At 48.8% G+C, this 26,204-nt stretch overlaps 3 protein-coding genes and 1 long non-coding RNA gene across 4 annotated transcripts; 3 read left to right on the top strand and 1 right to left on the bottom strand.

Annotated features, from left to right (window-relative positions):
• Window positions 1–3,075: 3,075 nt before the first annotated feature.
• Window positions 3,076–3,477, top strand: LOC112885250. The gene has a single exon (XM_025950897.1). The coding sequence runs from the start codon at window positions 3,076–3,078 to the stop codon at window positions 3,475–3,477; it is 402 nt and encodes a 133-aa protein (XP_025806682.1).
• Window positions 3,478–10,289: 6,812 nt separating this feature from the next.
• Window positions 10,290–11,587, top strand: LOC112886537 (interactor of constitutive active ROPs 1-like). The gene has a single exon (XM_025952464.1). It carries the CDS (start codon window positions 10,314–10,316, stop codon window positions 11,340–11,342), a length of 1,029 nt encoding a protein of 342 aa, XP_025808249.1. The 5' UTR covers window positions 10,290–10,313; the 3' UTR covers window positions 11,343–11,587.
• A 2,421-nt stretch (window positions 11,588–14,008) lies between these two features.
• LOC112886538 (gibberellin 2-beta-dioxygenase 3-like) lies at window positions 14,009–15,558 on the bottom strand. The gene is made up of 3 exons (XM_025952465.1): window positions 15,089–15,558; window positions 14,633–14,984; window positions 14,009–14,542 (listed from the first exon to the last, which is right to left on the bottom strand). The coding sequence occupies exons 1-3, from the start codon at window positions 15,487–15,489 to the stop codon at window positions 14,303–14,305; spliced, it is 993 nt and encodes a 330-aa protein (XP_025808250.1). The 5' UTR covers window positions 15,490–15,558; the 3' UTR covers window positions 14,009–14,302.
• A 5,075-nt stretch (window positions 15,559–20,633) lies between these two features.
• Window positions 20,634–23,308, top strand: LOC112886729. The gene is made up of 3 exons (XR_003227418.1): window positions 20,634–20,984; window positions 22,231–22,747; window positions 22,869–23,308. It is a non-coding gene; the product is annotated as an uncharacterized LOC112886729 (long non-coding RNA).
• The last annotated feature ends 2,896 nt before the right edge of the window (window positions 23,309–26,204 follow it).

Below are 26,204 nucleotides of genomic sequence, written 5' to 3'. Positions count from 1 at the left end.
TCATACAGTAGTGAAACTTGTCGGATACGGTAGTAAACTACCCGAGAAGTATTCGGGTAGGACTCCTAGGCTTGTACCCGACTAGGACTTCCATGTAAACCTGTCCCCCCAGACTATATAAGGGCGGACAGGAACCCCCTCCAAGGGGACGATCACCATCATAGGCAATACAAACCACACAGGACGTAGGGTATTACTCTCTCAGCGGCCCGAACCTGTCTAAACCTTGTGTTCCTTGCATCTTCGAGTTTCTGATCTTGGTGACATCCTACCTACAAACTCACCACCTCAGGGGTATCCTCGGTGGGCGTGGTGGTAAAACACCGACAGCTGGACAGCTGGTGCGCCTGGTGGGGGTGTTCATCGAGCATCCATCGGAGAATTCGATGGCATCCTTCAACTTCACCAGCACTGTGCTCGACGAGGGCACAACTTTCATCTTCAACTCCTGGATCTGCGTCGCCAACGGTTTGGGTGGCTTCAACAGCCATCTAGCCAACTCCAGGGAGCCGGAGGCTTCTTCATCGACTCGGAGCAGCGATCTCGACGAGTTCGTCGACAACCTCGATGAGATGTTGCTTCCCGATCTGACCCTGCAAATTGAAAAGATGTCCGTTTTTTATGCGACTTCCAGTCATGATGCACCAGAACTAGTCGGATTGAACTCAAACCAATCTGAGGCGACCACACAATCTAAATCCCTCTCCGACTTGGAGGAGGATTTAGATTTGTTACTCAAGCTCAAGGACGTGGGAGCCACCGCTTGCCGAGGGGCCCTAATTTTTGACAACTACTCGAACTCGAACGAAGAGTACTCATTGTTTAGTACAACACCTTCAAACCAGTCCCGAGGAGGAGTCGGAGATGTGGAATCCACCGCTTGTTGGGTGGCCCCTGCTCTTGAAAACCACTCGCAACCCGATGGCCACACCGAATCGTTTTTGGGCAGCCATCTGGGTTTAACCATAACGTCAAGGCCGCAAGGCCGTTTCGTGTACTGGAAGGGTTTTGAGCCCTCCGAACTACTCGACTACGAGTCCTGTCTTGTGGCATTCATGCAGGAACTGCCCTTCTTGGAGGGCAAACCTCTCTCTCCCATCGCGGAAGAGGGAGAAAGTAGCATAGAGCTACTCGAGTATAGCCTTACGGCTAACAACTCGTCGGATCGTCAAGTTTGCATGGCTTCCCTTTGCAACGCGAAGGACGACAATGAGCGACTCGCGGATGTCTCAGCCGATGAGCCCACAGCTGACGCCCCCCAGGATGAAGACGAGGAGCACTGAAGGATCCGGCGGGTGAAGAACGCAAAGCACGCCCAGCGTAGGCGCAATACGAAGAATCGCACCCACAACCCAATGTACCAAAGGGATCTCAACAACGCTTTTGCAGCAGTCACGGATCGGGAATACCGTACGCCCATGGGCACCATCGTAGAAGCAGCCCTATTAGCCCAACAACTCCCATCCAACCCTCAGATACAAAGGCTTCAGTATCTGATCCAGCGCACGCTCGTGCAACTCGATGGGAAACATCCAGTGTCTTCCACTCGGAATCTACCATCGAGATCTGAGCGCCATAGCGAAACCGCGCTGATCAGCCGCAGCTCTAGAGGAGGCCCGGGAGCTGGAGGAATGAAAACTGCCAGCGAAACGAGGGCCACCCGTTCGCACGCGGTAACGATGAATAAGAACTACAACAATCTACTCGTAACCAGCATGGTGCAAGGCATCAAGGCCAAGATCCACTCGAGGCCAGCCTTCACGACGCTCCCACAATCGACCTTAGGCAGAAGATCAATGAAGGCCGCAACGTGCGGCGTGTTATCGAAGCAAGGAGAAGGGCCCATACCGGCACGTACCACAGTGATGACGACAGCGACCGCTTCCCTGCCTTCACCTCCAACATCACCGACAAATCCTATCCCAAGGAGTTCAAACCAATCGGGATCCCCAAGTACGATGGTAAGCAGGACCCACGCCAATGGATTCGATGCTACTCCGTAGCTATTGAAGTTTCAAGGGGATCCAACTGCACTAAAACTCTCTACTTCTCGGTGGCTCTGAAGTCTGTACCCCTCACCTAGCTTGAAAGCCTCAAACCAATCTCCATCGACTTGTGGGAAGACCTCAAACGGGCCTTCATCGACAATTTTCAAGGATCCATGATCAGAGCGGGCACTCGCCATGATCTATCCGAGGTGAAGCAAGAGATGAACGAGACCCTCAGGTCCTACACCCGGTGTTTCTTCGAGACGCGCGCCACCATCGCCAACATCACAGACGAGGACGTCATCCGCTACTTCCATAACAGCCTCTTCTCGAAGCACACGTACCACGACTTTGGACGCAATTGCCCAACTATTATCATGGAGTTGCATGATATGATGGCATGATGGGCTGATCAGTAGGATGAGGAGAACGATTGCTTTCCCAAGCGCAACCATGACAAGCAAAGAAATGGCAACGGCCACTTCGACAAGAGCCACCGGAACCACTCGGGGAACACCCGAAAGCGCAAACTAGACCAAGAAGACGTGGCTGTTGAGCGCAATTCGCATGGCAAGAAGTCAGGGAACAACGACACATAATTCGAGAAAGTCATGCACAAACAATGCCCGATACACCCGAAGTCGCGACACACGTTGTTCGAGTGCGTCAGCATCCGCAAGTCACTCAATGCACCACCCCTCCCTCAAGCAGGAAAGCGAAAGGACCAGGAGGACGATGAGGAGGGTGACAAGTCGGGGGCTCAAGACTTCCAGAATCTGAAGAACGTCATCAACGTCATCTTCGGCGGAGACGGCGGATTCCCCTCCAAGCACGCGTAGAAGTTGACCCTGCGCGAAATACTCTCTGTGGAGCCGGCCACGTCACCGCCTCTGAGATACAGCGAGGTCCCGATCTCCTTCTCCAGGGATGACCAATGGACCAGCTTCTCCAAGCTGTGAAATTCCCGCTCGTTCTAGATCCTGTCATGGCGGGCTCACAGCTAACCCGAGTACTCATCGACGATGAGAGCGGCCTCAACCTGCTTTTTGTGAGTACTCTGAAGAAGATGGGCTTGGACATCTCCTAGATGCTCACCTCTAGCCGAGCTCCTTTCTATGGCATCGTCCTGGGTAACGTGGCTACACCACTCGGGTCAGTGGTTTTGCCAGTCACCTTTGGGACCAAAGATAACTACCGCATCGAGTACATCAAGTTCAAGGTGGCGGACTTCGACTCGTCATCTCATGCCATCCTTGGCAGACCGGCACTAGCCAAATTCGTGGTCGTGCCCCACTATGTCTACCTACTACTTAAAATACCGGGCAAGACAGACGTACTCACACTCCACGGCGACCTCAAGAAGTCGTACGACTGCGACCAAGAAGCGATCGAGTACACCACAACATCACGCGTGCCAGAGCCATCTGCAAAAGTACTCGCGGCAACACACAAGCTGACCAACTCAGAGATGGAGATCTCCAACCAGTGATCTAGCTAGTCGAGGGTTAAACCCAACCCCAGAAATATTGGCATCAAGGCCATTTAGATGCAAGAAGGTGACCCGTCCAAGACTGTTTTGATCGAGGGCGGCTTATAGGAAAGCGCGCTCATCAGCTTCCTTAGGGCTAACCGTGACATATTAGCGTGGAAACCAGCGAAAATATCATGGGTACCCAAGTATTGCCTAAAAGTCGACCCTAAAGCCACTCCAAAGAAGCAACGACTAGGACACTTTGCCCCCGACAAGAGGGAGGCCATCAAGAAAGAGCTAGCAAAACTACTCACGGCTAGTTTTATTAAAAAAGTGTACCACCCCGAGTGGTTAGCTAACCCTGTACTAGTCTTGAAAAAGAATAATAATGAATAGAGAATGTGTTGTAACATTCAGATAATTAGAAACATAGACACTAGGTTTTAGTGTGAAATATGTATGCTTGCTATGGTATATGTGCGTAGTACAAAAGACTAGAGGTATAATTGTAATTTCTGTAAAATATAGGTCCTTGAGTGTTAATTGGGTGAAATGGGAGATAGCATTAAAACCTAGGATAAATATAATACTAGGTGTCAAATTTATATTACCATAGGAAAGAAAGTGTAAAAGATAGGTTAAATCCTAAGGAAAATAAGCCTTTAAGTAAAAACAGGGACCTATGTGTGATTAAAACAAAAATCATAGGGTCTTTTATGTAAAATAGTTGAAGTGTAAAAGTAGCTTTCATGTTTACTTAAGGGCTAACATGTAAGAATACAAGTCATCATGATATCCCATGAAAACTTGTAAACATATCCAAAATTTCATCAAATCCACTTTGGTAAGGACAAAAGAATTCAAATTCTACCTTTACTCAAAAAATTTAACATGTAAAGCTATAAAATTTGAGTTTCTGAACTTGAACCCTAAAGCAATATTGTAGAGTTTGAAAAACTCTCCAACTTTCATTTTGGGCGTTTTCTCATTTAACCTTCAGATCAGTGGAAAATTTTGCTTTACCGTAAGGCCCCTAGAATCCTTTAGTTTTGCACATAGGTCCTTCGGACCTTTTCCCTCTCCTCTTCTTCTTCTGAGCCCCCTCTACTCCCCTGCCTCCCCTGCTCTGCCGTCGGTGCAGCTGCCTCGGCCGCCGCTGTACAGGCCGCCGCTGCCCACCTCCTGCTTCCCCTCCCTCCACACGTCCCCCTCCCCTCGGCCCGGCCCTGTTTCCCTTCCTTGCTGCCCTTCTCCGCGCGCGCCACGAACTCCCAAGCTGCCGCCGGCCGCCACATCGTCGCCGCCGTGGATAGCTCAGTGCAGAACCCCAGGGCCTTAACTTCCGCGTGCATTAGCACCACAAGCACCCCAGCAAACCGTTCCTCTTGCGCTTTTGCTGTTTCCCCAACGCTAGACCCGAGCTCCACTGCCGCCCTTCCCCTGCTTCCGCTCCGGTGGTGCTTGCTCACCGTGGGCCATTCACCTCCGCCGTCCCCGCACCACGACGACCCTTTAACTCATCTCCTTGTGACCCCGTGAAGCTTTGCAACCTCTCAATTAGTCCCTTTAGGCGCCACACCGGCTTCCCAACCCGCGCCGGCGAACTCCACCCGCCGCCGCTCGGCCTCGCCATGGACAGCCGCCACCGAGCGCCCCTCGCCCCCATCAACCCCCTAGCAAGCTTCCCCGACCTCTGCTCGTGCTCACCGACCCCAATCACCCTCCAATTCCGGCCAGAACACCACTGTCGACGAGCGTCGCTCGCCGCCGCCTCCTGTTCGCCGTGGGGCACCCCTCTCCGGCCTTCCTCAACCCCAATTGACCCTGCACCGAGCTTCCTCACACCACCGGGAAGCTCCCCGACCACTTCCTCACCGCCCACGACCACCGGAGCATGGCCCCCGCCGTTCCCCTCCGCCGCCGGCCGCCTGCTCCTGTCGCGCCGCCATTACAGGCTGCCCCCACCCGATCCCGAGCAGTCACAGGTGCGCAAGGACCTCGTGGTGCTTCCCTACCCCCCATCCTCGCCGCCGGCGATCGCCGTCGCCGGGACTGGCCGGTCAAACCTCACGCCCCCTCTCTGACCGAGGCTGAGGACCATGGGTTAGAGGATGCAAAAGCCCAGGGGGCTGTTTGCAAAGCATGTGACTCAGAGAAATAGTGCCAGTTAGGACCTTTTTGTTATTTATGCTGTCAACTTGAAAATTCTATATCAATTCAAGGAAAAATCACAAAAATACAAACTAAAATTTTTTAGAATCCTCATTTTAAGATCTACAACTTTCCTTATAGGTTGACTTCCATTTTCTGAGTGGTTTGTGCTCTAAATTAAATACTAAGTTTAAGTAGTTGTAGGCTAAGAAAATGCATAATAAATGGCAGAAAAATATAAAAATGTGAAACAAATTGCATTAATCTTGTTTTGATATATATTACTTAGAAAAAAATAATTAACCAACTGTTTGTATAATAAATTCTTAATGTGTGAGTTTAATTATAAATAATACCATTTAACCTTGTATATTTAATATCTGTGATTTTATATGTTCAAAAATCATGAGAATATTTTGAGGTACTATTCTTGAGTAGTATAGCCTATCCCTAAATTTCCAACCTAGGGCCAAGTGCAAATCAACCCAAAACAATTAGAACATGCTATGATAAGTCCATAGTTTAATAATAACCTAGAGTTAGTATAAATGATTAGCAAAGCAAATAAATAAAGCTATTCAATATAGTTATTTTAGTATTTAAAACCAACTCAACATGTTACCCCATGCCATTAATTAAATAATTAGGGTAACCAACCATGTTACTTAATGTAACTAGGTAAAATAATTAATACCCGATAAATGACTGCCCAGTAGAGAAGTAAATAATATGTGCAACAAGTAAATTATATTTTCGTTGGATTGCAACTTTATCGTGAAATAAAATAAAATAATATGCCTCCCTTAACTTAAAACTTTGCATATAATGTAGACTCGACTACTCTCGCCGACGGTGACTACGAACTCATCCCGGAACAAGGAGTGGAATCAGCTGAAGACCCCGGCAACGCCGTCGAAGGTCTAACTGAAGCTCCGAACCAAAGTTCGAAAAACTTTGACACTATCGCCCCCAACCCCACCTAAGAAGGCAAGCCCCGGGCTTAACCCCTACTTTATCTACACTGCAACTTATATTATTTATATCTATCTATGCATTATGTTCATAGGAATTGTATGAGAAACCCTAGTTACATTTTCCTAGGAACCAATGTATTGAATACTAGCATTTGAGTCCGAATAGCCGCTCTGCTAATAGGACCAGCAGAAGTCGAGTGATTTCCTGTCACTCGCGCGATATAGGAGTTGTAATGTTTACATTCCTGTAATCACTATAAGGATGACGGACGGGAATTATGTGAGGTATCATGGTTGAGATGATACCCCGTCTGTGTTAATGAATTTGATAAGGTCGCAGTGTGTGGTAGCGGTGGTTAAGCGTTTGAAAGTACTAGCCACGTGCCGCGAAATATGGTAAGCGGTAAACCTAGTAACCAATCGGCCTGAGGAGTGGACATACCTCCCACCACTCGTATTTTGGTTTTTCCTGTTACTCGATTCGACGTGTGGGAATACGTGTTGCCGGGCAACTAGGAGTACAGCCGTGTAGTCGCTCTACAGGCGTACGTCCTGCACATTGGATGTGCGTATGGTCCTGCAGTCGCTTGTGGTGGATCTGATCCACGAGTCGGAATGAAAGGCAAACGGTTGCTTCGGAACAATCTCTGGATGTTCCAAGCATGTGAGTTAGGTTTACCTTGCAAGGCTGAAATTCGATTCAGGAATTGTCCGTTTTTCACGGAGATTGAGACTGCTTGATCCCTTTACCACATAGAGTAACAAGAGCAACTTTGTGATTATCAAAGATGATGTTTGGCAAAAGATTCTACCCTGCTTGAATAGCTATAGGTGCTTATCTAGAATGAATAATCACATACAACTTGAAAGCTAAAAGTTGACATTAAAGACCTACTCTTTGTTGCTTTTCAGCTAAAAACTTTACCCAAAACCCGAAAAGCCGTCATAAGTCTAGTTATATGGCTAAGTATACCATGAATGGGTAAGCCTTGCTGAGTATTAGAATACTCAGTCTTGCCTTGTGACTTTTATATTCAGGTAATCCCCCGGACGACCCTGCTCTGCCTATGCCATGGCGTTACCCGCTGCCCGATGGTTGGTCCGTGGAGTGGGACCCATCCCCGGCCAACGCAGACCCCTCCGAGTGATATCATGCCAGGGCTAGCATGATATCTGAACTGACAACGTGTACATTGCCCGTGCTTTAAACTCCGCTGCAAGACTTGAAACTTTAAGTGGTTTTGTAATAATTTCCATCAGTTGGTAACTAATGTTACTTTTAAAAATACTCATGTATTGTATCTGCCTGTGATGTGAAAATGTGATGGCGTTTGTATCTCTGGACTCACCTTCGTGCGAGGTACCTTGTTTGATCCTGCATTCGGTGGTTTATCGGGACGTTACCCGACAGGCCAAGGGATTATACCGTTTGAAGCGCGTTGGAGCTCTCAAGAGTGGACTCACGTACTTGAGCCGGTATAATTTGGGTTGGTTCTGCCACATGTGTGTGGATTATACTAATCTCAATAAACACTACCCGAATAACCCTTTCACGCTCCCACGCATCGACCAAGTCTTCGATTCTACGGCTGTCTGCGTCTTGCTCTCCTTTCTCGAATGCTACTCGGGCTACCACCAGATAGCTCTCATGGAAGAAGATCAGATCAAAACGGCGTTCATCACCCCCTTTGGAGCATACGCATACACTACAATGCCATTTGGGTTGAAGAACGGAGGAGCCATCTATCAACGGGTCATCCAACCGTGCCTTGCGGACTAGCTACACCTCAACGTTGAAGCTTACGTGGATGATGTGGTCATCAAGACCAGATCCTACAACGAGTTCATCACTGATCTCGAGCAGCTTGCGGAAGTTTCGATGGGCGTAACGGTAAAACACCGACGGAGTCAAACCACCGGAACAGGTGGTAGCTAAGACCCAACCCGGTTTCGAAATGAGCTGGTAGACAAACTTCGATACAGTAGCGCTGCAGAATCCACCGCCCATGTCACCACCAGCGCCGTCTTCATCAACACCACCATGGAGGGATACAATCTACCACCATGGAGGGATCCAATCCTCCATAGCGCATCACCATTGAATCCTTCAGCGACAATGAAGCCAACGCCGACGGCGGATCCACCATGGACGGAAATAGTACTGGTGGCTTGCATGCTAACCACCAGAAAACCTAATCCTACTAGATCTAGTAGATAGTAGAAATACAGGACCGTACCCGCTTGCACGCCCGATGCCCACCTCCCTTGGCGCCGGCGACGCCGTCGGAGGCGAGGAATCAGCGAGAAGCGGGCGCAGGATTGGAAATCGTTGGGGACTCTCCTTGTAGCGAGAGAGAAGATTGTGGAAGAAGTGTTGTTCGGCGCGCCATTTTTCTAGTTTGGCTAATTTCTTGTGGACCGGGCCATGCGAAATAGCCTGGGTTGTTGGGTGGGTCTTGTTGCCATCTGCAGCCCGCTCCCACAAGCATGGGCTAGAAAAACGCGGCCTGATTTTGCTGTGGTGATCCGTTAGATGTATGTGTCACTTGCCAATGCTTAGCTTGGAGATGAGATCATGAGATCACCGCACTAATACAATGGTGTATGGCTTGGAGAAGGGACAATTCCGAACGTCACGTCGGTTCTGCTGATCTTCTTTCTCCAACGTAGACATGAAAAAGCTTAGAAGCTAAAAACCGTCCGTGCAGTCCAGGACGTGCTGGTAGCACCTCGCATCATCCAGGTGAGCCATATCACTCACTTTGTGCTTGCGGAATTTAGCTTCGAGCAACCGACAGTGGCGGAAATGCAGGTGAGAAACTCCGGTGGTCGTCGTCGCTGCGATGCACGCATCGCCATGGGTTTCTTCTTCAGATATGTTCTGAAAGTTATTAACAGTGCAGGTACAGGAGGGTGAGGAGAGAGGGGGGGAAAATGCAACGGGATGTAGCTGAGCTTCCAGGCGTTGATCGATCATCTCCATGAGCATGAGCATGAAGGGAAAGTGAGAAAGAAAGAAAAATGGAAATTCCACAACCTAATCTGCTATATACCTAAGCTCCGGACAGATTAATCTGTTCCAAGCAAGTTTCAGTCAGTACCAGATCAGCATTAACATCGGGAGGTAGACGCGCGCACCAACCATGCGTCCTCGGCGTTGGTTCATTCAACGATATAATTACCAGATTTTGAAGTCCCGTCTCGTCGGTGTGCCTCAACTCTCAACGGGCTGTTCTTGCTGTTACGATGCTAGGACACACGGCCAACGCCAAGAAGAGCAGCAAGTTCGAGGACTCGGACAGTCGCATGTCGAGGCCCAGGTATAGTTCGGCACTATTTTTTCGAGCAATTTTTCACGCTCCGATCCGATTCTGCTCTGGTATCTTGGCTGTGAACTCACGAGCAACTCTACTTACAGGGCCGTGTCTGAGCTGCCGCAGCGTCCAGCGCAGCGTCTGAAGGCGGCGGCGCCGAGCGCGGAGGCAACCGGCGGCGCGCCGCGCCGCGCTCTAGGCGTCCGGGGCATGGCGCCGCGCAGCCCGTTGCACGAGGCAAGGATGTTCTTGTGATCAAATGGACGGTGCAAACACCATGTAGTACGTGTCGTTTGTCTTTTTTTTCATGAACGTGGATTTGCAGAAGAAGCCCGCAGGTGCTGGTTGCGGCGCCGGCGCGGGGCCACGGGTGGCGGAGCTGGAGGCAAAGCTGGAGAAGGCGCACGGCCAGCTTATGGGGATGCGGGACCAGCTCGCGGCGGCCGAGAAGGCCAGGAAGGACGCGCGCGCCGCGCTCGGCGACGCCAAGAAGCGCCTGGCCGCGAAGAAGAGGGATGACGACGCGGCCCCTTCGGCGCCGCCGGTCGAGCACGATGGCGGCAAGGTGCCGGCGCCAGAAGACGGGGCTGCTGGTGGCGCAGAGGGTGCGAACGGGGAGAAAGGCCACATGAGCTCGCCGGCCGCCGACGCCTTCGAGGCGGTCCTGCCGGGCGAGTCGGGGAACAACGAGGGCCCGGTCGTCGAGGAGGGCAACAAGACTAGCGATGAGGAGGAGGCCGTGAGCAACGCCGTTGCCGATGATGATGGCAAAAAGGGGAGCCCGGAGGTTGAGTTGCTGAGGGCGAAGCTTATGGCCAAGGACATGGAGGGCTACGAGCTGAGGGCGAAGCTGATGGTGATCGACACGGAGGTCGACGATCTGAAGAGGATGGTGACGGCCAAGGGCACGGAGCTCGAGGAGCTGAAGGCGAGGCTGATGCTGAACAATGAGCTGGTCGACAAGCTCACGGCGGATCTGATGGTCAAGGACGCGGAGATCGCCGCCCTCGAGGCCGACAACACCGACCTGAGCAAGATGGCCGAGGAGGCCGCCGAGGCCGCGAGGGCGACGTCCGCGAGGGCGCGGGAGGCCGAGCACGCGCTGCGGGAGGGCGCGGCGCGGGAGGCCCGGCTCGCCGAGCGGCTGCGGGCGTCGGAGCACGCCCGGGAGGCGCTGGAGGCCGAGGCGCAGCGCTCGCGTGTGCAGAGCGAGCAGTGGCGCAAGGCGGCCGAGGAGGCCGCCGCGGTGCTCGGCGGCCGCGCCGCGGGTGCCAGCAGCAACAGCACGGACAAGCGGCGCCACGGGCCGGCCTCGGCCGGCGGCGGCGAGAGCGAGGGCACGGCGGACAAGGACAGCGACGAAGAGGGACCCAGTGGCAAGCGGAAGGCCGGCGGCGCCATGCGGGCGCTCAGCGACCTGTGGAAGAAGAAGGCGCAGAAGTGATCGGAAGACGGATTTACTTGCTCCGTTGTCTTGTCCACTCCACTAGGGTAACTTCTAGCGCCGATTTACGGCGCAGGTGCAGGTTAATTCACCTTTTATGTTATGGGATTAAGGTAAGTTGGTAAACCCAAAATAAACTCGCGTCGTGTCTTTCGTGCAGCATGTCACTGGCTTACCGATTGTATATGCTCTAGTGCTAGCTGTGCTAAATTAGGCGAGGATGAACAGAGATTTGTTTCTGGTGACATTGCTCGTTGGTGTTTGTACTGTTGTTGAGTTTCAGTTGCTCGTCCATCGTCATGGATGGATACTGTAAGTGTGTAACGAACTAATGAAGAAAAATCAAATAGCATCTGTTTTGTTTGAACAAATTAAACCACATGTAAATTGGAACAAGATGCCACTTTCTCGCCTTGTAATTGCACGCTACTCCCTTCGTTCCAAACTATACGTGGTTCTAACTTTTCTAATATCTATTCAGAGACATATAAATCTATTCATGATGATGTTGGTATTATTTTGTCAATTCTAATATACGATGGGACGGAGGGTTGGGCTGCGTGACATTCTGATATGAAAGGCACATTTTCTATCAAAAGTGCTTATGCATTAGCAATCAGATGATGTGATCTCCTCAACCAATTTGATGCTTCTTCATCAATCAACCATCACAGATTCACAATATCCGTTCCTATTTTCGTCCCTAATTACATGAAACCGTTATGGAAGAAAATTTGGGAATTGAATGTCGTAACAAGGTGTTTATATGGACATGAGCCTATAACAATCATCCAATCCGAACATGTGTTAATTGCAAGAAAAAGAGTAGAACTGGACAGCTCATGTTTGATGTGCCACCGTCGTTTTGATGAAGATTGTGGCCATCTCTCCTTTAGATGCAAGTATGTTACGCAGGCTAGGAGAAGTGTTGATCTTGAAGAAATAAGGCATGCTTTTTAAAGGAAACGTTGATATGAAATCCGATCAACACACGGAATATGCTAGAATATATGGATTGTAATGAATCACCTTGCAGTACTCTTAGTGCAACTAGTCTAACCGATTTTTAGAACCGGCTTGGCCACTTCTATCACATGCCCCACGAAAATCTAGGACACCGGTCCAGGAGGGACCTTGTAGGGGGAAGAGATGAGTTTGGAGATGAAAATAAAGGTAATACAAATTTGATTGGATTGCTCTCAATCAGCCATGGTCCTTCATATATACACAGGGTGGGGAGATGGTGCCCTACTAGGAATCGAATCTGTTACAAATCCCATGTTAAAATACAATTCCTACTCGAATTACACAGACCAAAACAGTCCGACAAGTTTTTTGAGGTGTAGTCTTTTCTGAGACCATAACTCTCTCATCCAAATTTCAAATCGGACATTCTACATATGTATTTCTATCATCTCAATGAGTGCTACGCAATAGTAAATTCAAACCTTCATTTTGAAACTCTGACCAAAACTGGTCGTGCCAGTTCTATAAACCGATCAGGCTTGTTTCTCCAGCTATGCCAATTTTGATTCAATAAACCGGTTCTTATGTGTTCATGGAAGCATGGAACAAGGACCATCACTGCAATATGTGTTCATGGAATACGTCTGTATTGCACGAAAGCGAAACTTTGCACTTAGCTTGGATTTTTGGATGCACGTTCAAACTATAAAATGAGGTCCACCAGTGCGACGAATCCGCAGATACACAAACGCAACTATAAATAGACTAAAGGGAAACAAACACTACTCCATCTGTCCTAAAAAGAATGCAACTCTCGCTTCTCGAGGAGTCAACCAATTTCAAGTTTGACCAAATTTATAAAAAGATACTAATATTTATGTCTCCAAATAGATTTAATATGAAAATATATTACATGATAATTTAATAGTACTTATTTTGTAATATAAATATTAATACTATTTTGCATAATTTTGTCCAAACTTAGAATTGTCTAACTCCTCGAGAAGCGAGAGTTGCTTTTTTTAAGGACGGAGGGAGAAGAACACTACAACAAAGATGGAAAACAAAACCCCTGCTGCCCTTGCTATATTTGGGTAGATAACCTGTGCCTTTGCTTTATTTTGTTTGGGTGTAGCTCTTACCAAATTTGCCCAAATCCAGGGTAGTACTCTCCTCATGCATCGGACATTCATTAGGTCAGTTCAGCAAACAGTGAAAAAGCCACATACCATATATAGAAACACACTCATAACATTCAGTCTGTTTGGATCTTGGACTAAACTTTAAATTTAGTTCCCAGCAAGCATATTGGATGTTTGGATATCAATTAGGAGTATTAAATAGGAGTATTAAATATAGGATAATTACAAAACCAATTGCATAAATGGAGGCTAATTCACGAGACGAATCCATTAAACCTAATTAGCCCATAATTTGGCAATGTTGTGCTACAGTAAATATATGCTAATGATGGACTAATTAGACTTAATAGATTCGTCTCATAAATTAGTCTCCATTTATGCAATTAGTTTTATAGTTAGCTCATGTTTAGTTCTTTTAATTAGCATCGATATATTCTTTGTGAGTAGGAATAAAAATTAGTCCCTTGTACCAAAAAGCCCCTCACACAGCATAGCATCAAGCCCAGAGGCAGTACGAAAGCTCCGTGTAGCTAGTACCATGGACACTTGGCATCGGCAGCAACCAAAGCAAAAGGCATGCATGCAAGGGGAAGAATCCAACAGAGCACACACCTGTCTCCGGTATCCAACCCTACCCACCTACCTGGCTAGCTCTACCTAGCTCTGCCGGCCACGGCCACCCCTCTCTCTTTCCTGGTCCACGAAGCAATCATCAATCAGTAGTGTACTGGCTCCTGGCGGCCTCCAGTGATCTCGAGGAGCATAGAGGCCCCCAAAGCTGTTCGTTGGAGCCGATAGCTGGCTGGCAGGGCATCTGCCTCCTCGCGACAGGTGGTGCGCGCAGTGCCTAGATCAGATGCGGAAGGGGTCCAGGCGGTTGTCGCCGAGGCGCGAGCTGTAGGCAGCCTTCTTGTAGTCGCCCCATGTGAAGTCCCTGTACAGGCCCTGCTCGCCGTGCCCCAGCAGCTCCGGCAGGGGCGCGATCCGCTGCGCCGGCGCCGGCCCCGCGAAGTAGATCATGGACACTCGCGGCTTCAGGCTGTTGGCCACCACCCGGTGCCGCGCACTTTTCAGCCTCCCATTCGTCAGGACCTGGCGCACGTCGTACAACACATCCAACATCGATTGCCGCATCTATCATGTGTGTGCGCGCGCGCGCGTGCTATGTATATGTGTGTGTACCTCCAGGGAGTCGCCGACGATGACGACGAAGGCGTCGCGGTCGGGCGGCACGGGCACCCACCGCCCGTCGCGGAGGGCGAGCTGCAGCCCGGCGGTGCCGTTGGAGCGGAGGACGGACACCAGCTGCGGGTCCGTGTGCTCGCCGAAGCCCGTCACGCTGCACGAGTCCGGGAGGCGCTGCAGCAGCGGGCACGGCGGGTAGTGGTTCACCCGAAACACCTGGTCGCTCGCCGCGTCCGCCACCATCCTGCTCAGCGCGTCCCGCGGCGCGACGCCGAGCCCCTCCGCCACCGCCTCCAGCACCGACGCCCCCACCCCGCGCACGGCGCCCACGTACTCGTTCACCGCGTCCCTGCAGGCATCGTGAATTCGTTACTACGAGTAGAACGCACGCTCGCGCGCGGACAATGGCTGCGCTGGCCGATGATGAATTCAATACCAAAATTTGCTAATTACCGCAGCGAGGACGACGGGACAGGGGAGGCCTTGGAGACGGCGGAGCCCTGGTCGATGGCGAGGAGGAGGTACTCGAGCCACCCCATGTCGCCATTGCGCCCGATGCGCTTGCTGCCGTACCCCAGCGGGTCGGCGGGGCCGGACGCGTCCTTCTCCGCCTGCGGCCTGGCGAAGAACGCGACGGCCTCGGCCTCCAGCCTGTCCGCGACGCCCGCCGGCACGCCGTGGTTGACGACCTTGAAGAACCCGAAGCGCTCGCACGCGTCCACGACGGCCAGGGAGGCACCGGGGCTGCAGAGGTCGACGGCCGGCACGCCGGGGAAGGGGGAGCCGCCCCCGGGCTCCGGGGACCTCACCAGCGAGATTTGGTCGAGCGCCGGCGGCTTCGCGAGGACGACCATGGCGGCGCCGCCGAGGAAACAGAGCACCACCGTACGGCGATCAGAGGAGGAGTAACCGTAGCTCGCCCGAAGCTTGCACTGATGAGCGATCGATCACTGCTGGTCAGCTCGAGCTCGAGTAGTGCATGTGGTGGGAGGTGAAGGGCTTCTGTTCGTGGCTCGTATATATAGGGGAGCGCCGCGGTGGCGGGGCCCGAAGCGGCGATACGAAACGAGCGGGGGTGGAGCAAGCGACGTTGCCGGGAGCTGTTCATAGCCCTCGTCCCACTTTTTGGGCTCGGCGTCTGCATCGCTCCCGAGACTTTTCTGTTCCCCTTTCTCCTGTTAATTGGCTGAGTGGTGCGGCCGATCCGGGCTTGATCTGTGGAGGAAGGAGACGTGTCCCGGCGTGATCCGCCGGCGGAATGGGGTCAGCCGGACCGGAGGGCGAGGTGAGATATATGGCTAATCAGAATGGAGGTTTCGCTGCGAGTTTTATGGCATTAATTATCATGATATATCAGTATTTTGGCACTGATTTAATAAAAGAAGAGAATGAACCAGTTTTATCCCCACGACACTCTGCTAACTCGTTTCCAAAATGTTGGAAATGGCGTGAAATGACCACTGTGATCGCCGTTGTTTCATGAGGGATCCCATGCACTACTAGATCAATTAGTATTTAATTACACTTATTAGCTTTGGAAACATTGAAATGAAACTCTCCATTGAGGCATAGTGTTTCATTCATCCCCCCAAACTAATATGGTATTCTTGGAAATAGGAATATAAAACCTCCCATTGTGATTAGCCTAAGTGTCCGGCCGGGCCGGGTGCTCTTCATCTCGGATAATGTTTCTGTTGACGGATTCCTGCCGAGGTAGTACAATGACGAAGCCATCATGAGAGGGCTTTTGAACGAGGCGAGGCTGTGGGTTTGGGCGCTCTAACTCTAATGATTGGTGCCATTAACACATGCAACCCTTGCTGCACTCTAAGAGTTAATTTTATTCTCAGTTTCCTCTTAAGCTCCTCTTCTTAATTTCCTTCACGAACCAAATAAGGAACTAGGATAAAAATCAAATTCACATCTTAATTCTGTCCATCAACCCCCATGGCTGATTCACCTTCTCCTTTCTAAATGGTTGCCGCTGCTCTAGTGTTAGCGAGAGCAAAAAGCAACATGGAGGTTCTGAATGTTTAGCATCTCTTTCTATTCTCTTTTAGAGCATTTCTTATTTAATTATATATATATATTTATGTTATATATTTTGGTCTAGATGTTAGTTTATATATGCTGTGAAAACAGCATATGCACCAACATTTTATTTCCAACCCGAGAGTGTCCACTGCACTTCCTCCTTGCTCGATCATTGTAGCCAAAGCGCCTCAACTGTACATCGATGTTGTGGAGGGGCAATGGAGCTTACGAGAAATCACCGCTCAAGCTGAAAATGATTTACTATGAACGTATGAGTAGTACTGTGGCAGGTGGGCACCCAGTTGTGGTGCCGGCCAACCAGGGCTCGAATCATGGGTAAAAAGACTACTCGCCTAGATACTGTCTTGAGAGTTACACGTGCTATAGGATCCCGGGCACCGGCTTTCGAAGCCTTTTCTCAACCCTACAAACCGAGGAGGTCTTCCCCGAGAGGTCAAGTTTTTCTTTTTAAAACTCGAGGTGATTTACTCAATATGCTATTTCTAGTTCCCATGTATATTAGAAGTCCTGATCTGCATGAGATGAAAGCGACTTCTTCCAAGTTCAGTCGCTGTTTCATCAACTTGAAAGTTGAAGCTCTAAAACACAAGTTTCTTTTTTTTTTCCATGGGATGGAAAAGTGTCGAACAATGAACCAGTGAAAGTGGCCAGGAGCTGCCGGGTCGGGAGAGTGCGTAGCTGAAGACTGTTGACGAGTCATCATGCTACTAAAAGTAGAGCTTGAAAAAGGACCAATGCTAGCGCCCTGTCAGAATCATATGTGGCAGTACCAATAATAATGTCTGAGGTGACCTTTGCTTCATCAATTATAGAAACAACCAAAATGACGAATGTGTCGGCCAAGCGCGCGTCAACCGGGTAAGGTCGCCTACATCTTTCAAACCCTTTTAGAACACCAACACTTTTAGAACACCAACAAGATATGCACGGCATGTTTCTGTCCGTTTACGTCTGTTAAGTATATGCTATAGTACATTTTAGTGAAACTACAATGGCTTGGAAGAGTACATTTGATTTGTCTAGTCATTTTGAAAAGTAAAAACATTTGGAATCATGAATTTAGGACTTTGGACAGACACGATCCACAGAGCATGTGTGGAACTCTGGTTTTGCTGGTGTTTTGCACGTGAACGCCGATCTGCCCGCAAGGCCGTTTGGGGGGGGGGGGGGGGGTAGGCGTTGACAAATTAAAAGGTCCTCCCGCGTTCCGGCAGATTCCGACGCGTGCTTGCTTTTGCGCCGCCACGCGCCGGTCCCTCCTTCCTCTCCCTCGCGGCCTTGCCTTCCCATGCCGACTCGGCGAACGGCACGCGGGTGAGCCGCCGCTGGACACGTACGCCGCCGAGGCCGCACAGCAGCTTCTCCGATTCCAGCACGCGCGGCACGCTCGCAGCGGAGCAAATAAAAAAAGGAAGGTGGGCGACGACGCGGTCGAGCAGCGCGCACCGCACGGCGGATAAGAGATAAGCTTCTCGACAACCCTGATAGAAGCGAGAGCGCTGTTGCGGGTGCGGCAGCGCCGGTGGTCGGCAGCCCGATGGATCGCCATCAGCGGGTGCTTTTTTTGTGGGGGCGGAGGATCGGAGGCGGCATCGGCATCGGCCGCCGCTGTCACGCGACGGGATCGCGAGGCACTGTGCGGGAGATCGGAGGCCCCGCGTGCGGGGGCGCCACCGGGCATCGGCCGGCGGCGACGACGTGGCCGCGCGGGATCCGTGCACAAATGGTATCCGGGCTACTGTGAGCAAAAGGGGTTCCTCAATAGCCTTCTCCGGCCGCCCCGGGCGTCTGGGCACTCTCGACGGCAAGCCGGTGAAGAAAGGCATCGATTCGGGTGTCGGAGCGGTGGGGGAGCAGGCAGCAAGCAGTCTACGATCAGGCTGTGAAGAATGGACGGCGGTGCTTTCTTTGTGCTCTGACTCCGACAATTCTACCCGCCATTGCTACAGCTTTTCTTGAAAAAAAAATAAACGAGAGAGCTAAGTTGCCACTGATAATACGTAACTAGCCTATCAACCCAGGTTCCTGCAAAGGCTAATTAAAATTAATATAAAATAAAATTTATAGCTAATAATTATAATTATCTATCTCACACCCTCTTTCATCTATTAAATATTCTAACACATATCTAAAATATATATTTATCATTATCTAGTTGCAATATATTTTATTTTGCATCACACCTCCATGTGTGTTTGATATATATTTAATTGAACTATTTGTTTGTAAATTGGTATTCTTATCTCTTACATCATGCATGAATATGTGGTAACACATATTATTGGTAGTATTTTTATATAAATAATAACATAAATAATATATTAATAATGATAGAAATATTAATTTAGAATATTATATTAGTTCACTTTAATATCTCTATCTCTCTACTATTTCTAAACCAAGCAATGATTTCTTAGTCCGTCAATCCGAATTCTAATTGGAATCGGACAAATCATTCGGAATCTTAATCGGAAACTGGACAAATCAATCAGAATCCCAATCCGAACCCAACGCTTGCCTTATACGGTCACGGCACGGTCTGTACATGGACTGAAAGAGTACAAAGTTGGTGGTCTTATATAGGTTCGGATAAAATTTATATTACCCGCAGTAACGCACAAACATTATGCTAGTTTTGTTATAATTATATAATTTAGATTCGGTTTTAAGGATTACTTTAATTTTTAATAATGATATAATTGGATAATTTATATGCAAATTTAGGGAGTTATTTGCATTATTTTTATAATGGTATAGATGGGTAATTTACATGAAGATTAGGATTTACTTTAAATTTTTTTTTATAATGGCAGAGGTGGGCATGCAGATACATATTTAGGGGTTTATTTTAGTCTATTGTCATAATGACAGATGTGGATAATTTATTAGAAAAAATAACACATTCTATTATTATGATTAGAGTTGCCATATTGATGGTAGGATGTTTCTCATTTTTATAAGAATTTCTAGAATTTTTCTATTTCTTAAGTATCTACATGGGATCGTAGGCTACTTCACCTGGAAACTTCAAAATAAACTAACTAGTAATACGTGTCAAAGCAAACATGTTTCACGTTAGGCCGAGAGCACGTGTGCATGCAATGGCTGCAGTCATTTAAGCGTCACGGTGGACCATTCAGAGAAAAATAAGAAGCCTTTGCGCGGGTGGCGATCGGTCCATTGGTTTCTGACAGACCTCTACTCGTCCGGGCCTGCTTCTTGTTGCTAGATGATCAGGATCTTACGCGGCACGAGTCCACAGAGCGTCTTGTGCCGGAAAGCGCCCGTGACATCCCATCCAGCATGGTGGCCGGCCGTCTCCATCAGCGCATGCACCTAGTCAACCATACAGACACGCTGCGTGCATATCCTGCGGCGTTCGCCAAACTTTAACGTTGTTTTCTGAATGCTATCACAGCGAAAAAGCACAGCGCCACTTCCACTGAACGGCACGATCATTCACTCTGAATTAGGCTTGCTAGTACTTGCTACAAAGAAAAACTTTCCTGTAGCTTTGGCTGCAGCGATACATCCCATTCTTCAGTCAGCAAAATTGTCATCGCCTTGCAACTTGAAATTTGTTAGTAACTACAGTTAGTAGTGGCAACTGGCGAGGATCCCTTCAAAATTTTGAAAAGTGCCCAATTTGTCCTCATTGAGATCTCAGAGCACATTCAGCCTCTTTCTTGAAAAAATCAGTGATCTTGCCCTCAGTGTGGATGCTAATGATGATTTTGCCCTCATTTTTTAGATTTTGTAATTTTACCCCTCCTTTTTGAAAATGAAAAAAAATAAAATCTCCGTTTGCCCCTACTTCCAACTCTGTTAGTTGGAGAGGCATTAAAAAAATAAAAAGAAATAAGAGACCTCCTTAAGGCAATGGGAAAAGACCGAACTACCCTCACTTTGCTCCTCTCGCAAAACCTATATTTTAATACTAGGTCGGGCCAGGGGCGGAACAGCGGAAGGGCCCTGTACAGGCCGGCGGCGGGGGCGAGGTCCCGCGCGGAGGCACCCTGGGCAACGGCGGGCGGGGCCCGCACGCCCACGAGAGGTGCCCCAGCCGCGAGCGCGAGGCCGATCCAGGAGCAGACGGTGGCTGGCGGGACCCGCGCGGGCGCTTGGAGCGTGGTGACCCCAGACACCGGCGTGCGAGGCGCCCATGCAGCCTGCGCGGCCAGGCAGCGGCGAGCGTGAGGCGCCCCCTGCGCGGCCAGGCAGCTGCGGGCGTGAGGCTCTAGCGGGAAGCGGCAAGGATTCACTGCAGTACTGAGCTCAACATGGAAGAGGCTAGGTAATTACTCATCTTGACTGTTCTTGTCTGCCATAGATTGGGATAGAAATTGGTCTGAAGCACGAGTTAGGCTTTATCTTTAGGATGATTTAGCTAACTTTATATTCTGTGATACTATAATTTGTAGGCCAAACCACGAAGATTTGCAACTTACTGTTAAAGTGAGATCATTTTTTAGCTTGCTCGAGGGGGGTCCAAAGACATGGCTGTAGGGTAGAACATTGCCAACACAAATTAATCACACTCATGGACTGATGCAATTAGTTGATTTCATTGTTGCACATTACATGTGGGGTTCAAAGAAATATATAATATTGTGGCGTGAGTTGGATATTGAGTCTATTGAGATAAAATCTGATGAGCATCTGCTTGAGTGGTTTCAAGTAAATCTAAAGAAGGGAGTAGTCCACATCATTGCCCAGATAAATGATTTCGATAGCCCAATCCAGTTTTCACTAACGAAACATAGGTGTCATCCTTCTTTAAGGAATAGAGTACCCACAAATGAGAGAGCCACACGTGAGACAACCACAAATGTGAGAGCCAAATCCACATCTAAAAAGAAGAGAACCACATATGAGAGTGTAGGAGTTGATGAGGAGGGTATGTACTCAGACACAGATTCACTTGTGGCACCGAGTGATAGTAGCTATGACATTGATTTGACTGCATCTTCAGACTCTGGTGATGATTGCTCTGACCCTGAGTTTGACCCTGATAGTGAAATAGTTGATGGCGATGATGAGTTTGATCCTCCCCCCTTTTCATATGATGCTGATGATCCATGTATTGGTCAATGTGGTGTTCCTAGATGTGGATCAATGCAAATCAGCGGTTACCCATCAAGCTATGTTGAATGATCATGCTTTTGAGATACTCCCTCCGTCCCAAAAAACAAGTCATCCTAGGAATTCTAGGACAAATTAACAAGAAGGTAAAATGGCCATGTTTGCCCCTATTTATTATCCATATTTGGCACTAATTGATTCTTGCATGATGACTTATTTTTGAAATAAATTTTGAATCCTAGAATGACTTGTTTTTTAGGACGGAGGGAGTGAAAAAATATAAGAGTAGATTTAGAACCATTTGCAAGAGAGCTTATAAGGGCTGCCAATGGAAGTTTTTCGCATCTACAAGCAAGAAATACATTGACTGCAAAATGATACTTTTGTGGCTGTTTTTACTCAGTAATGGCTGTTTTTACTCAGCAAATGGTACTTTTTGTGGCTGTCTTTTGTTGCAGGTTAAGACTAGTGGACCAAAGCATACTTGTGGTTCAGTCAACAATTATGGTGAAACAATAGCCTCAAATAAATGGGTAGCTAATAGAGTGGTGGATTTATTGCGGGAACAGCCAGAAATAGGACCAAGAGAGCTGCAGGATAGGCTAAAGAAAAAGTGCTGCCCAGTTTTTTTTTGCTGAAACAGGGTAAAGTTAGAAAAGTACTTTGAATAGTAGGGGCAAAACTGCATGGGCAATCTTATCTTTTCATAGCATTTTTGACACCATTAATTGCTCTTCACAGAATAGGGGCAAACTGTTTCTTCATTTTGAAAAAAACAAGGGCAAATTCGCAAAGTTAGAAAAATAAGGGCAAAATCACCATTAGCCGTCAAAACAGAGGCACAACGCAAAACCCTTTTTTTTTATGGGAAGCACATTCAGCCATTTATGCAGCGTCTGACGCCTGAAGATCCATTCACAAAGATGGCATGCTTTTCACGAGTTTGGGACTTGAGAGCGCGCACTACTGCGGAAGGTTTTATGCACCTCTGGCATTGCAAGCACCGAGTCATCTTTCTGTCCGAAACATGCCTCCCTTTCACGCATATTTTAGTACAATTATTCATGCGGTTCTCTATCTACTCTTTACAATTCAGGGGGCGGTCAAATGGAGCACATACAATGGACGACCACATACTCGATTTGCAACCTGTGAAGGCCGGCGGATAACACTAGCACTATGTGAATCTTCAGAAGATAGCTCTCAAACTACTGAAAAGACACCACTGACAGTCTGACACATTGGACTGATCCAATCGGGTGGATCACAGGGACATTTAACCTAAAAAGATTGTGGCCGGTGACTGGGTTCGTAGCCTGCTCCATCATCATCCGATTGTTGATTAGACCTTCATGACCTACCGTGGGGTTATTAAGTGGTTAAAGAGGCTGCTAATAAGGAATATCTTTAGTTAGGATATTGCCTTTTTAGTAAAATTTGAGTGAGATGGGAAATGGGAGTTAAGGGACCCAATTACCAACCGTCACTTATCAGGGGGAGTGGGTTAAATTGTGGTTTAAGTGGAATATCGACATATTTGACCATTCTTCATAGCTTCTGATACAGTTTTTCCGCTCCTAAACCCACCAACCAAGTAAGAGATCAGATAACAATTCTCTCTAAAACTCCCCTCCGTAATTCCTGTCACAAACCAAACAAGTCCAACTTCCATGTAAATTTCCTCTGTCTACTCTCACCTCTGGCTACACCCTTAAGTCTAGTTGCATCCAACCCACGCGTCCTCACCTTACACCGACACAAACACAACACTAACACCAACCTCCATTCTCATTAGTAGTAGTATAGGCCAAACGAACCGGAAGGTTACCATTGAACTCCAGAAATTGATCGAACTGGTCGTAGAGAATATAATCTCTTTATTTTTTCAGTCACGGCCACAATTACCCGCAGATATACCCGAGCGTCCGTCCTAGATCAGGACTGCTGGTCAAGGATGAGGAGAGTCTTCAGATAATCGCGCGCGCGCGCGGCCAGTGCGCGTGCTTTCCAGCATCGCCCCCGTGCGGCTGGTCTCGCCGTGGGCGCGACGATGAAGACGTCAAAGCGGCCTTGGCTTCCTCCTCGATCGTTCCACCAATAGGCGCCGCAAGTGACGCAGATCACAGACGAAAACCGTAGTGATCCGTAACAGATGATGCCGATCCACATACACGAGTCCAAGTTGCCTCCACGCACGCAGGCCGCTACACACTGGATGGATGCACATGCACAGAGAAGGCTCGATGACGGTGGCGCCATGCACAGCACCTAGGCACCTACGAGCTCTATATAAGGCCTGCTCTGCGTCGTCGATCTTACACAAGAACACGACAGCGGCTAGCTCGAGTACAGTGGCCAAGTAGATCTCTGGGAGTGTTCCAGGGTTCAGAGATCGTGCAGGTTCTACACTTGAGCTGAACGTACAACTGGTCGAGCAAGCAAGAAACATGGCAGGCACCGGCGCGAGGGAAATTCTTTGCGTCCTGCTGCTGCTCGCCGCCGTCGTGCAGCACGCCCGGTCGGCCCGGCCGCTGCAGCAAGCTGAGGCGGCGCCGGCTGTGAAGGGGTCATCGTCAGGCCTCCTGCGCCCGGCCGTGGTTCACGCGGATGCCTTCGGCGACGGCGCGGCGGGAGAGGGAGGTGACGCCGCCGCCGGCATCGCCGTGCCGTACGAGGATAAGCGGCTGAGCCCGGGAGGGCCAGACCCCCAGCATCACTAATGGGTTTAAATTATGAAGCCCAAGAAGCATCTCCGTCTCGTACTAAGAGGAAGACTAATAATTTAGCCCGCTGCTAGCTAAATGCAAATGCCATATCATATAAAGCTAATAATATAGCCAGCTCATGTAATGGTTTGGCTATTAGACTGGCTGAGAGAAGCAAGCAAGTAGTTAATGTTTGCATATGCATACGATCTTTTATGATCTATATCTTTGTGGTCAATCTTTAAACAAGGAGTAAGAACAGGAATAAGGATGGCACTGGCGCAGAGGATCCTATAGAGCCAGAAAAAGCTAGTTGCATGTGCAGGAGCGAGCCTTTTTTCTCAATTCCCATGTTTCAGCCAGGCGACATGCAAAGCGCCCGCTAACCTCTCTCTTCATTCCTTCTTTTCTCCCTCAGCCAGTTAGAAATCTTATGACGTGTCCTGCTATACTGCCTGCTGAGTGGTCTCGTAATTGTTGCTCTAAGCTGGCAAAGCTTCGAGTCTTTAAACGAGCTAGCAGTTGATTGCAGACACCTGGATAATCAGATGCAGCCTGGAGTAGCGTCTAAATTTTTCTTTTCAGAATAATAATGAGAAAGAGGTCGATACCGGCCGGCTTCTACGTTAGGAGATGTACGCAGTTCTGGATGATTGTACCGAAGCAGTTACCTATACGATACAATACGAGTCTGCAGCACACGTTTACATTCACCGAATCATTGTTGTACGTGTGAGCATGGATTGAATTAATCGAGTTTCTTCTGCACAGCAGCGATTCGTTTCCGATCAATTAGAATCCGAAACGTGGACAGATACTACTTCGGGTCGGGCCGACATGTGGGCCGCGCAACTGCTCGTGGTGAAGATTTGACACGGGCCAGAAGGCCATGAGCATGGCCCATGAGCTTGACGGAGACGACGAGCATGAGTTGGTCCACCTGCCTGGCCGACGGTTTACTTGCAGTGCGGGTCCATTTCGAGAGCAATGTTAGCAGTGGCGGAAAGTAAGGGAGACCGATCGAACATTTGAGAAAATATATCAAGACTAACATTTTATATACGGAAAATATTTCGTATATGATCTATTTGCACTTTATACGACTTCGTAGCATACAAACCATATGCTAACGTATTGCAAATTTGCAATCTCTTTCTTTTCTAAAATACTGTCAAATGAAGATTATCACATAAGTGTTAGTTTTCCTATTATAATATATGTATTTAAGATAAAAAAATATAGGCATTTGAGAATAACAATCGCTTACTGTGTCTAATGATCTATATATCATGAATTAATCATGTGCATGTGCATTGCCTGCACGTTTACCAATGGCTAAATTGTGCTGGACGTGCTAGCTCGCAGCATTTGCTGCAGCCTGCAGGAAGCTATCATGTGCACACCTATTGTCTGAGACTCACACCTCACGCGTCCAACAACTAGATGTTACTGAACTAGTATTGGATTTGACTAGCATTGATGATCAGCTATGTTTTAGGCTTTTCACCAGTGTTAGGGGGGCCATGGCCCCTGCTCGCCCCTGGTTCCGCCGTTGAACGTTAGTGCTATGTATTTTTTTTCCAGCAAGGTGCAGAGCAGCATGTAGATTTACTACCCTGCGTACTAGAAATCGCGGATGCTATTGCTAACGCTAGGGATCATGCGCGCGGGTGCGATGCGACCCCTTGCACAAGGCCCAGCTACGGCCCACCACCGCTCGCCGTTGA

Source organism: Panicum hallii, chromosome 3 (genome assembly GCF_002211085.1).
Source record: "Panicum hallii strain FIL2 chromosome 3, PHallii_v3.1, whole genome shotgun sequence".
Lineage (NCBI taxonomy): Eukaryota > Viridiplantae > Streptophyta > Magnoliopsida > Poales > Poaceae > Panicum > Panicum hallii.
Note: the sequence above shows the minus strand (reverse complement) of the source record. Positions and strands in the feature narration are given on the sequence as shown.

Coding starts and splice junctions, on each gene's coding strand:
- LOC112885250 (XM_025950897.1), top strand. CDS start 3,076: ATGCTCACCTCTAGCCGAGCTCCTTTCTATGGCATCGTCCTGGGTAAC.
- LOC112886537 (XM_025952464.1), top strand. CDS start 10,314: ATGGGGATGCGGGACCAGCTCGCGGCGGCCGAGAAGGCCAGGAAGGAC.
- LOC112886538 (XM_025952465.1), bottom strand. CDS start 15,489: ATGGTCGTCCTCGCGAAGCCGCCGGCGCTCGACCAAATCTCGCTGGTG. Junction 14,985..15,088: donor GTCCCGTCGTCCTCGCTGCG/GTAATTAGCAAA, acceptor CGATGCCTGCAG/GGACGCGGTGAACGAGTACG. Junction 14,543..14,632: donor TCGTCGGCGACTCCCTGGAG/GTACACACACAT, acceptor GACGTGCGCCAG/GTCCTGACGAATGGGAGGCT.